This window comes from Argiope bruennichi, chromosome 1 (assembly GCF_947563725.1).
Source record: "Argiope bruennichi chromosome 1, qqArgBrue1.1, whole genome shotgun sequence".
Taxonomy (NCBI): domain Eukaryota; kingdom Metazoa; phylum Arthropoda; class Arachnida; order Araneae; family Araneidae; genus Argiope; species Argiope bruennichi.
This window is the reverse complement of record NC_079151.1, coordinates 72,153,383-72,166,219: the sequence shown is the minus strand read 5'-3', so window position 1 is coordinate 72,166,219 and position 12,837 is coordinate 72,153,383. Positions and strand designations below refer to the sequence as shown.

The 12,837-nt window shown below is 34.1% G+C and overlaps 1 protein-coding gene across 1 annotated transcript in view; it reads right to left on the bottom strand.

Moving 5' to 3' along the window:
* Window positions 1–5,048: 5,048 nt before the first annotated feature.
* Window positions 5,049–12,837, bottom strand: part of LOC129981031 (uncharacterized) — a 206,626-nt gene continuing 198,837 nt past the window's right edge. The window contains exons 3-4 of the mRNA XM_056091639.1: window positions 8,915–9,086; window positions 5,049–6,406 (exon numbers count right to left, since the gene is read on the bottom strand). Of these exons, the coding sequence (XP_055947614.1) occupies window positions 5,411–6,406; window positions 8,915–9,086 (1,168 nt within the window). The 3' untranslated portion in view covers window positions 5,049–5,410. The remainder of the gene's footprint in view (window positions 6,407–8,914; window positions 9,087–12,837) is intronic.

Here is a 12,837-nt window from a genome sequence, read left to right as displayed (position 1 = left end):
ATTGTGTCACTAAATCAGAATTTATTGATAGCATAGTATAAAATTTAAATAACCGGTTAGTTCCGCGACTTATAGAGAGAGATGCCATTATATAGGATAAAACAATGAATAAAGACTTGCAAATGTTTATTTTATTGTCATCTATTAAGAAATAAAAATGCGGCTTAATGCGTAAGGATTAAAGGTTTTCTTCTTATGTACAGCCGACCACCCCAATACCACTGAACGAAGCAGTATCCACAGGATTTGTTGAGGCCGACTGCTGTCTTTAGCATATTCCATCTAGAACACCGGCCGATTCACCGAATTGTCATCCTCTTCCAGGCGGTTTTCCCCATTGAACTGAGATGTAAATCGCTGTTTGGGGCCTTCAACCGCACACCATGGAGTTAGAATTTTGATGATTATGAAGAAAACATGTAATAGAACAAGGAAAATGAATTAAATGTAACTAAACATTAAAAAATCTAAACGGGAGCTGAAAAAGTAGGAAGAAATGCACGGTATAGGCCTTTAGAAATATAAAGTTTCGGTGGCCGCGAAGCAACTGGGTTCCAGTCAGAAGAAGAGTAGTGGAGAAGAACTGCCTGGACCAATCAGGACTAGCAAAGTTGGTGGAAAAGAATATAGTGGACCTGGAGAGGGAAGAAAGAATTTGCTCAAGGAGAGCGTTAATTAAAATTAATTTATTTTCATCTTTTGATTTTGTAGCTTTGATATTTGCGACTGCATTAGTATAAAATAGTCCAGGACGTTCTTCGAACGGGATTTAATTTCACATAGAGACTCCACGAGTTCTTGAAGGGATGAGGAGTTGAATTCAGTAGATTTCCTGGGAAACAGGTGATGGGGTGGAGACAGGCTGATGATTGATGAACTTACTTCACATAAGATTTTCTCATGGAGGGATCAGGTTTAATGAAACAGAACGTTTTGCACCCACCCCAAGATACCTTTCTTGTTAGCTGTTCATACAGGTCTATTTTTATATAATTCTATTTTTTTCCCTTTGATATAGGGTGATTGCTGTAGTGTTTACAATTTCTAGCGCTGTGGAAAAATCCTGCATAATTATCACACACAGTGGTTTTATTTTTACTCCGGTAGGTTTCAATTCTGATCCTCAAGTAGACCAACTATATGAAGCTGTAGATATCTTGATAATTTCCAATTTTTTCAAATTCGATAAGAAAGATCGGGAGAGAAAGTTTTCTCTGTAATTTTAGAATTGGAATTTTTTCGGCTATGATTTCTTTATTAATATCAGTTGAAAGTCCTTTTATTATTATTTTGAGTGGGCGATTTTCGCAAGCTTTAGAGAGAGCAGCATTTCTTTGTTGATTACTATTACGTAATTGTATTATTCCAAGTCTGTCTTTTTCAGTGGTTGGGGGATTTGAATGAAGTTGCAAAACAAGTTAACAGTTTCTGTGTAAATCTGGCACATTTCTTGTGGGGTTAGATTGTAGTTTTCGGTTAATTTTAGCATGATATCAGGAATTTTCTTTGTAGTGGCTGAGTCAATTTTTCGGATGATTTGATTCTGAAGATTATCCAGAGGCGTGAACTTATTTTGTAACTACCTTTATGGGTTTGAGCTGATGGAAAACGCATTTTTAAGCAATTTCCCCGGTGAGACGGGAATAAATTCTTCACTGTACATGGCAACGTCAAAGTTGGGAAGTTCAGAAGTTGTTGATGGCGGATTTACAGGAGTGGTAGTCGGAGAATTAGGATCGTTTGTAAGTGGTTTATGAGCTGTTGGAGCTGGTTTTGAATAGTCAGTATGTTGTTTTCTGACAGGTGGTGGTGTTTGATATTTTTCTTTAGGTTAGAATTTGGATTTAGAAGTCATGTCAATCCCATAGTTACATAAGTTTCATCTGCAAAAATAGAATTTTGGGAATTTACTGTGCTGGTTCTGCCGATCTAATGCAATTATAAGAGGAATTTGCAAACCTTAGCGTTTTGATTCCGTGGGAAAATTAAAAACCTGCATAACTCGGAAGTTAAAATTACGGTGAAGACATATACATACACTAGCCGCTTTTAGTAATCACTTGATTCACTAGATTAATGCTCGCTAAAATTTTTAATTAAACATTTTATATAACTTGGTCTCTTAATAGCTTCTTCAACAAAATATGTTAAAGCTGCAAATTTTGATACTTATAAAAACGGATATTATTATAAAAGCATTATGGCGTTCCGTTCATTTTACTATGTATCTGTCCAATATTCTGTCAACTCTCGTAAAATGTGAACTTTAAATTGAAACGGAAATGTTTAAACTTTAATTTAAACGCAAATTTTTTTTGCTGAAACGAATGTTTTTTTTTTTTTTTTGTTTTTTGTTTTTTTTTTTAAATATGACTACAGACAACAGAATTGTTCAGCATTAAAGTATTATGTGCACTACAGAATGTTTTTTTTTTTATATATATATAATTTTTGCACTTCCTGAAAAATTTTTGCAATAAAAATTTCTACGATTCATCATTAAATTGAGTTTTACTTTCAAAAGGATTTAAATGACGCAAATAACATTTTATCTTGTTTCAGTAAATAAATGTACTTCCGAAAAAATTATCATGCCTAAATTTTACATAATCCTTTGGTCCAAAGGAATCATATTCAGTGAAATATTCTTGACATTTTAACTTTTAATTAAATAAAAAATGCTTTTATCTTTCGAGATGAAATCTTACTGAGTAATGACGTTTTGAATATCACCATTTTAGGAAATCAACAATTTCATAATTTTATGTTCATCTGTCCCGAGGAAATTTCGGTCACTGATTGGAGCATCTTTGAAACGATCCATGGAGTGCTTGAAATCAGCCTTTTTTATTAGACAGCAATATTGAAATTTTCATCACTCTTAGTTTTAGTTGGAATAGAATGGACCTTTCTTGTTATTCAAAATATTAGTGTTTCAAGAATATTTTACTAAATATGATTAATAGAGGATCATTTTTATACCAGGGTCCGTATAAAAATGTAAAATTCATAATTCATTAAACCATTTAGTAACTCAAAGTGCATAAGTCATTATATATATTTGCATTAAATAATGTTATGTATGTGTACTGCATAGCACAAAGTGTTCATGTGCGAGATTTTAAAATATAAATTTGAGCATTTGTGGTGTTTACCTCTAGCCGTGTCCATCATTTTGTGCTAGTGGGAGGTGGAAAGCAAAATGGAGTAATATTTTTATTTAGAAAATTGCTAGAAGGTTTCGGAAAAACCATTCCCACATGTTTGCTTTCTTGTATACAAAGAATTATATTGTAATCTTTAAAAAAAAACACATCGAATTTTAGTTTTTGAAGAATTTCCATATTTAGATCTCTCCTAGTCCGAAACCATCTGTGGAATGGATGGTCTGTGAACACGATAACTCAAAAACGATTTGAGCTAGACGGCTGAAATTTGGTATGTGGTCTTTACACCAAATTTGTAGAAGACCATTTGCAATCGTCTACTCCAGAACAGGTGAATGCGGTAAGTGTAACGTGCGCAAGTGGTCTCTCTAAACGTTCTCGCATACTCTCCATTAAAGGTTTCATCTCTCTTCGCTCGCATAAAATGATAGATATTGGGTAAGGCCCTGAATGCTTCCAAGGCAATCTGTGCATTCTTATAAATGTAAACATAATTACTGAAAAACGCAGCAACTGAAACAAATGAAATGTGTATGTAATTTTCTTAATGAAATTGTAGTATTAATTTTTGGTTTCATTCGTTTGAAAGGAAGGGCGTCCAATATGCATACTCGCGTTTCCCCCCCCCCCACACACACACACTAGACTATGAAATATAGAACCCTTTTTCATAGGACTTTGCTATCATTTAAGCACTAGAGGTGACGTTTACGATTTAGTCTAAGGACCTTCATTTTATGCTGGAAGGAGACAACTACCGATGGTTTAAAACGTATCTTCATTGTTAATTTATTTGTTTCTATTTTTATTCAAGCATGTGCAGAATCATTAGTTTTTTTTTTGGGGGGGGGGCTGACTTCGGTTTTCATAACGTTATTTTAGTTATGGTGATTTCTAATTGTGCAGACATGCGTCATTTTAATCCGGGCATGCTCTACTAATGGCTAATATAAGTATAAATTTGTAGCACAAATATTAAGTTATATCATTTCTCTAATAAAACATACTTGAACTTGCTTAGATCGAATTCACGATTATTCGAAATTTTCCTCTAGTATATAATATTTTTTAAACAGAATGTTAAAATATCATCCGATTGTAATCCATTTTGGTTCGTTCGATTTTAAAACTCAACGTTTTTTGTTTGGTAATTAAATACATCTGCATTGTTTCTACTTTATTAAAAAAAACGATTCTTTTACGAAGTCTTTAATTCCCCCCAACAATGAATTAAATTAAAAAAGCAATAAAACATTTAGCATACTTTTAAAAACTTTAGAACTCATTAGATGTTTAAATAATTATAATAATTTCAAAGTTTGTTAAAATTTTACTATGTATTATTGATTAAAAATGTTAAATATTTATTCCATTTTTTAGTTTAAGCATTGGACGGATTAAAGTTAGTGTTGTAAGTAAAAAGTATTGTGATTAAGTCTCTATTTTCAAAATTAACATATTACGAAAGATATTCTGTTCAAGACAAAAACTTCATTCTAGATGACTTCATTTTTTTAAATTCAAATTTAGCACAGCGGTTATAGTGAATTTACACATTGGTCACTGTTTATAAGTTAAATCGTCCCGTTGTCATTGTCTCTAGTTATATACAGTTGTTCTAAATTCGAATTTTTGAGCAAATCAAATATTCATTGTGATGTCATCAGCTCCGAATTATTCAAGTTCCAATGTAACATAATTAACTTATTTGAAACGTATTATTAAACTGATCAAAATACAATTTATAAAAGCTTTTATTGTTATATCATTATTTTGTAAATGCAATAAAAAAAACAAGTTTGCTGGTTTAAAATTAGCAAAATTTTTCAAACTGAACAGACCATTTCATGTTGAAAATTCAAAAATAAAGCGAAGACAGAATTGTTGATTTGTCTAGTTACAAAAAAAATTGCTTATTTTATTTCTATCATTGTTTCGTCAACATTCAGTAATAGAAAAAGACATACTTTACAATGACAATCATCATGGTCCTTGTATCCAATCTGGTCACATTTTAATCAGACATTTAAACTAACTGCAGATAATCGAAATAGAAAATTAACTTTTACATGTGATGGCCATTCAAACACATGGAAGGTAAACTGTCTTTTGATAAAAAGAGACTCTGTACTGGTACGATCAAATAGTAAATTGATTTGCAGTTGTTTATCACAGGTGGTCCTGGCATTGGCTCAAGTGTTTATAATTGCTCGCAAAGACAGCAAGCCAACCCAAGATGCACATCACATAAATGAAGCAGAATGAAAGGCCGGCATGATGTCCCCATATGAACTACCACTTTCTTCTGTATTGCGTTGACTTAGCGGTGGGATGGCTCTGCTTCCCTGGCCCGGCACGCTCTTCGGCATGCCGCCGCCAGGCTTACAAGGTGGACTCCCACGTTGAGAGCAAGCAAGACTAGGTAAAGGAGGTTGGGCTGGATAATCAACCAACTCATCCTCATCTATAGTAGAATAAATGTTCTCTTGAGAAGCGCTAGTAGGAAAGTTTGTTCGGTCGTCCCGCTGTCCATGTTTGGTCAGCCACTGGGGGTTAGTCGGTGCCGGACTCATCGGGAGGACGCGTGGCGATGGTACATGAGTGGGAGACATATGCCTTTTGTTGTCTGTCAGTGGTTTGGAATGTAACTTATGGCTGGGTGCAGTGTCTGTAATTCTTTGCGCCGGTGGCAGAACATTAGCAGTCCTTTCTGGATATGTCGTTGTATTATGCTGGTGAGGTGGCTGCATGGGATTCCTTCTGTGCTGCTTGCTGTTGATATCTGGAGGATGCATGGGCTGCCGCGGATAACCGAACGAATTGTCACCGGGCAACATTTCTGGCATGTTGTTCATCATGTAATCACAATCCTCCCCTGTGCCCTCATCACTGGACACAGGGTCTTTGCACAGATCGCCCCCAGTGGAGCCACGGACACTACTTGTTGCAGAACACTGGCCACTGCCTTCACCACTCGGATACTCGGCAAAATCGTCCTCGGCGAAGTCATCCTCACTGGTCAGACTCCGGCCGCCGAGTTTCCCACTTCCGTTGAAATCTGTATCGTAGCCCTTACTCGTGATATCACCAGAGGGAGCTTGAGATACTTCTTCGTAGACGGGGTTAAAGGGTTTTCCTCCCATAATTATGTGTCCTCCATCCCGAGGTGCATAGCAAGGTGCATGGTGCAAAGCTGATATCTGAGATGGATTGAGATCCCCTAATTTAACATCAAGGATCTGCAAAAGAAAAAGTAATACTTCAGTTTCTGTTTTACATATTCTCAATCATGCAGCATAATTTTATTAAAAGCTACGACCATTGAAAATTGGACTTCAAATATTCGAAAAGACACAAGGACTGAAAGTGATAAATTTATACTCTTTATTGCGACGTTCGGATACATCCAATAGATTAATACAATGAAAGAAGGAAAATACGGCGCCAAACACACAAAAAAGGAAATACAGTTAAAATATGAAGTGACGGTCACATTTTTGGACGCGAAAAGACTCGACAAATTGCAGAGTTGCATATAATATTTAATATCGATTCCTAATTTTGCTACTTAAACAATAAACATTTGTATTTCCATCCTGAAGAAGAGTTTTTAACACGTTAACCGCCATGTCAGTCACCAGTGACTGAGTATTTTTCATTCAAATCACATCAGTCACTTTTGACTGACAATATGCATTTAAAGTACTATATTCTCTTGATAAATTTTAATCTGGAGATTATAAGATAATGCGTCTGAATGCATGCAGTCTTATCGCAACTTAACATAGATCTCTAGATAATCAACATGTCAAAGGAATCGGATATCACACGCCAGACGGAAAGGACGCCCAAATAGTTTTTATGCTTAAACATGTAAGATAATAAGAATAAATTACTTTTCTGAAACAAACTGTAATTAAATATTCTTTTAAGTCGGATGTGGTCACTTTCTCAACAAAAACCTAAAAATATAGCATAACAGCATCACGAATACCATGAATTCTAAGACTGTGGAAATTAAGCTTAAACTAGTCACTTCATTCAAGTATAATTTCTGTCACTATGCGTCATTCTGACTCACAATGCAACTGAAATAATTTGAAGTAATTGCTATTCTTAAAAGAGCTTATTCTCTTTCTTGGAAAAGCAAAGAATTTGTGTCAACTGATCTTCACAAATGAAGCTTGGTCTGTCTCACCAATATAAACAACTACACAGGGTTTCTATTCTGATCGGGACCTAGCGGTTAACTTCTAAAACGTTAGAGATAAGCATGGATTTCCAGTTGAAAAAAATGTTCTAAATGATGTGAAGAATTGAATTTTGTTGTTTGGTCAATTAACGGATTGCTGAAAAAAATTAAGAATTCTAAATATTAACATGATTTCTCGATTCTATACACATATAGCCTTGGCACATAACATTTTAACAAAAAAAAAAAAAAAAAATCCACTTCTTTACTAAAGTTTATCCAATAAACGATCATATATTGGTCAAAATTATAAAACGTAGGTTTCATAAAGTCGGTCAGTTTTCAATGCAAAAGAGTAGAACTTTTTAAAAAAACTATTATTATTTAAAATTATTTTATTTAGTGTTTTCAAGAACTGATCCTATTAGTCGCATTTAATAAACAAAGTTATAAAAATTTAAACTTCATAATTTTTTTAGCAGTCTTATTACAGATTCAAAAATCAAAATAGAATTTTTTGCACCATTTTTCCAAATTAGCTATTGGCCCATGATTAAAACGGACACTCTACCTTGTAGATCCACTTAAATTACATTAGAAAATTTCTTTGATTTCACCACAAACTGAACTGTTAAAATTCCCTTTTTGAAGATTCGAATGATTTCGTTTTAACTAAGTTAATATGAAACAAGCATATTAATGAAACCAGAGAAAATAAAATCCTGATAATTAAATAACTGAATGCGTTGTTAACATTAATTAATAAATAGCAGGCACTCCATATTCCGAGATGCTATGGATCTTATATATCGATTTTGGGTTCGAGAGTATAAAACGCAGCTATTCACCGGCAAAGGGAACTTGAAGCCTCCGTGACAGACAGCATGTGAGATACTGCTGGAAAAGCAAACACGACTGTAATTAGCTCCAACAGCTATCCTTTACTCGCATAACAGCACAACCAAGCATCAAATGGGAAAGACTATCCTTGGCACTATATAGTAACGGTTTGCCGTTTGATGAAAATGCTATATACCAAAACCATCGAACTGCAGGATAAACCTAAATTTCTTTCCGCTCTCCATCGATTTCTCAAGCAAATGTCCAATAGATGATGTCTTCCAATGCAAGTCACTAATATAATTCTAGTTACTTTATATTGCCCTCTATCACATGATTATACGAATAAAATGCATAAATTTCATAGCAGCTGCCATGACTGGACACTGCTTTGCGACTATCCACTGCAGATAAATGACATTACTACAAGAAAATGAAATTTTTTGAATTATTTTTTGCAAGAAAAATAGATTTTTTTTATTTTTTTTAAGGAAAAAAAATTATGATATATAATATAGATATGGAAATATTGTGTACTATGAAACTAATATATATAAATGTGCTATGAAGTATTTCTGTTCAAATATATTTATCGACATTCCTATTGAAGTTGTCCTGGTGCACGTCACTCGAATTTCTTTCAAGCTGCATAGAATTTTTATCGTCCGCATCAATATCATTTCGAAATTTTAAAAAAATCTTTCAGCACGCTTACCTCCAGGGGCATGAGGGTCTGACTGGCGGCCAGGTGTCCCTGAGGTATCCTGGTTGGATGATGATTGATCAGAACATCTTCGTAAGTGACGCCGTTGGCGGCGCCCATGTCTCCCAGGTGACCCTGCTGGTCATTTTTACAAGGCAACAGATTCTGAACTTTCGTTTTGTGCCTGCAAAAGGAAGAGACAAAATGCTGAAAAAATAGCTTATGCATTCACAAAGGAAATAATATAAAGCTTTTCAAAAATAAAAGAAGTAATCACTTCAGTGTAAGGTCAAGATAAATGAAAATTCAATATCGTTTACTTAAGGATTTATAAGTTACAGAGAATTATTAAGGATATAGTTTTCATTTTTACAGCAGTAAAATTTAAAAATATAAATTCTTAGATAATTAATTCTTCTAATTTAACAGAATACATTAAATAAACTTTTTATGCTTTGATGATAACTAACAGTACCATCAAAACATAAAATTTTTATTACATTTTTTTCACTGGAAATTTTTTTTTCACAGTAGTTGAATCAAAGCTTATTGCTGACTATGAAATGTTTCGGGATTTATTCCATTTAAATCTCAGAAAACACAAGGTTCGAGTTACTGAACCCCGATGCTCACGTTCAGATTTCAGTACTAGATTACTAAAAAGATGGTTGTAATTACATTTGATTTCGAATTCAGTAATATAATTTTTTATCAATAAATGCTAATTGCAATTTAAGTCTGGTACATGTCTTATACTTTTCTTCAACTTTTAAAGCGCAGTAATCTTAAAAAAAATTTTTTTAAGACCTTGTTTGCAATATATTTTTAAAGGTGAAATTTATCTGATATTTATTCTTTGTTTTATAAATTGTAGTTTTATGCAATTAAAATGTTCTGCTACATAGGCAAATTTTTTTTTTGTACAATACACTCCCGAGTATCCGGCCTAATGTGGCGGAAGAATAGGTCGGATAACAAAAAAGCCGGATAGGCAGCATTTCTTTGTCCATCAATACCAAAAGACAATTTTTTTAATACTAAACTCATTGTTATAATTCTTTTTTTTCTCATTTCTTATTGAAGCCCGCCATTTATCTCAAACCACGCAGAATGTGAATTTACAAATGATGTCGTACTGAGGAGTTATAATCAAAAACAGCAGCAGTAAGTGAGATCCGTTACACATTGACGACACAATGAACAACTTGCAGAACGCCGTTCTTTTTCTGTCACGACGTATTTAGAATACTACATATAGGAGGCATTGAGAGATATTATATTATAGACATTGGAAGTGAGCGTCTGCTGTAATCAGCAGACGCTCACTTCCAATGTCTTGGCAATGTTATCAATGCAATGTCTTGCCTTCCTCATTTAATTAGGATGAAATAAAAAAAGCCCGATAGTCGCGAACCGAATACTCAAGAGTGTTCTGTAATTTGTTAAGTAAAAATCCCCAGGGGTTAGCAGGCCTAATGGGCCTTCTCGAATACGTAGACAACGCGAGTCCTCAAATCAATCAATCATATTACTTTCATCCAGTAATACAACCTGAAAAAATTTAAAATAAGGAATAACAGAAAGTGGAAATACTCGTAATTAAAAATATTTTTTTAAAGAAAAAGTTGTAACGCTATTTCATTCTAATTGTTCACTGCTTACGTAATTTCCAATCCAACTCAGCCAAATAATTTGGAATTCATTCTGCGAAAAAATCCATACTACCATAATCCGCTCAGACGAAACAAAGAGCAGCCATATATCGCTCGGGGTATAAATATCTCGAGAACGAGGAATTTTGAAAAATCCATTAGCGCGAAAAGAATGGGCGATTTATTCCAATAGCTGCTGATAAATATTCATGCATTGATTTTTCTTATTAAAACAGCTGCTCATATATCACTCGGATAATGGAGTATAACGACACGTATGGATGTGAGCAACCCTGTTAATAACCGCCTCATAATGGCTTTTAGATTCCTTTAGTTATGGCTAATAATTAATACCGGCTTGTAAAAGTGGCGTTATTTATTGCCTTTCGCGGCCCTGACTTAACGCGATTGGCCACCTTTTGTTCAATCAAAAACAGTGCAAAACACAGCATCTTACTTTCGTTAGTCCTATTTTGCATTATTAATTCTGGTAGTCTTGTTGGGGATATTAGTGTTGGCAAGCGTGAAGAAATCAGTTCGTTCTGAAGCAGAAATGAGTAGAGATCTTTTATGTTCAGGAAGAATTATGAACTAATTGTGAATGCCCAAGGTAAAGAGTTCGTTGTTTAAGAGAAGAGAATGAAACAAAGAAACAACAGCGCCAGAGCCCTTCCCTCAATTTACTTGTATAAGGTATTACCTAGATTTTATTCGCACGTCGTTTGCAACAATTCCTGTTGGTCTTTCCAGATTTCTCTTGTTCGCAATGTATTAAAAGTCTGGAATTTATACCATGTTAAGCACTTTAAATTGGAAAAAGAAATAAATAAAACAACGTCATAACCAACAAGAAAGTAATCATGAGTTTATGTATGGGAGATGAAAATAATTTTGATAGTTTAATTTTTTTTTTTTATTTTGTTACTCCAATCTAATGAGAAAAATAAACTGAAAAAAATATAAATGTATACTTTTTGCAAGGCTAACTTTTTAAATTAATTGTTTTATAGTTTGTCATAATGGCATGAAAAAGATGAAAGATATCTTTAAATTAAAAAGTATAAAATACATAAATGAGAAAAATCAGTTTCATCTGATGGAAAATTAAATCCACATTTCTATGTAACATTTCGATAATACCTCCTTCAAACAAAAGTCTTTTGATGTTTGCTTTAGACTTAAACCTCAGAGTAACTTGTTATCAGTCTTATATTCAAAAATCTGCAAAGATTTGAGATTACCTGTGCACGGCCAAGAGCGGATTAAAGGCTCAGCGACGGCCAAGGATTATAGGCGGAGAATATATATAATATGTTCTCATGTTTTTCATAAAATATTCTATTAGATTTATTAACTTAACTTACAAGTTTGGGATTACAAAAGCATGCAACTTATGAAACAAGTTTTTCAAAAGATCTATAACATTATTCATTTCATTCCTATTATTTCGATGCAATAATAAGAATCTGATATGTATAAAAGACACGTTTTAGTAATTAAATGATGGGGTGAGGTAGGAGGCAGTATAACGCTCCAGGTTCTAGTTTCAGGGGTCTCCATGGAGGCTAAATGTTCATGCTTTTTTTTAATAATGATGAGGGGGGACTAAAAAATAATATCATGCCTCGGGTCTCATTCATTATAGCGTATCATTGATTATAATTGGGTAGGGGAGGGTAAAAAACGCTCACAGCTATTACCAAAGCTCATCGTAACCGTGGCTCCCAGACTGCTCTAACTAAGACTACCTACAAAGTGACCATCTTAAGTGCCTTTCCTTTGAAAGTGGTAGAAAAATCCATCCCATTTGTAAAAAATGCTGTGACCATCCAGCTTCACCGGATCACATTCTGGGTTACATCGGACTTTCTAAGGGAGACTTAACATCCGATCCCCTTATTATTACAGATTTTTTGGCGGTCAACAACCTATTGTTTGACAATGGATTCTAAAACCCTCCGCGCTTTTGCGCATGCGTTAGGGTGAGTTTAATTCATCAAAATAGGAGTGAGAGGAAAGATGAAAGGAGGGGATGTTTACATTTAATGATAAAATTAACTTGGATTACTCACAGGATAAATTAAAATAATACGGACAGAAACAGCACGATATTCACATATACGTGAAAAAAAATTGAACAAAAAAGTGTCTAATGGGGCGAAAATCAAGGTCAATGAATGTTGAAGAATTCCGGAAATGCGCTCATCCTTCCGCGTCTCTCCCCTTAATGAGATAAAATCGTCGAGAAGTGGTCGTCTCAGAATACTGAAACGAACAGTACTG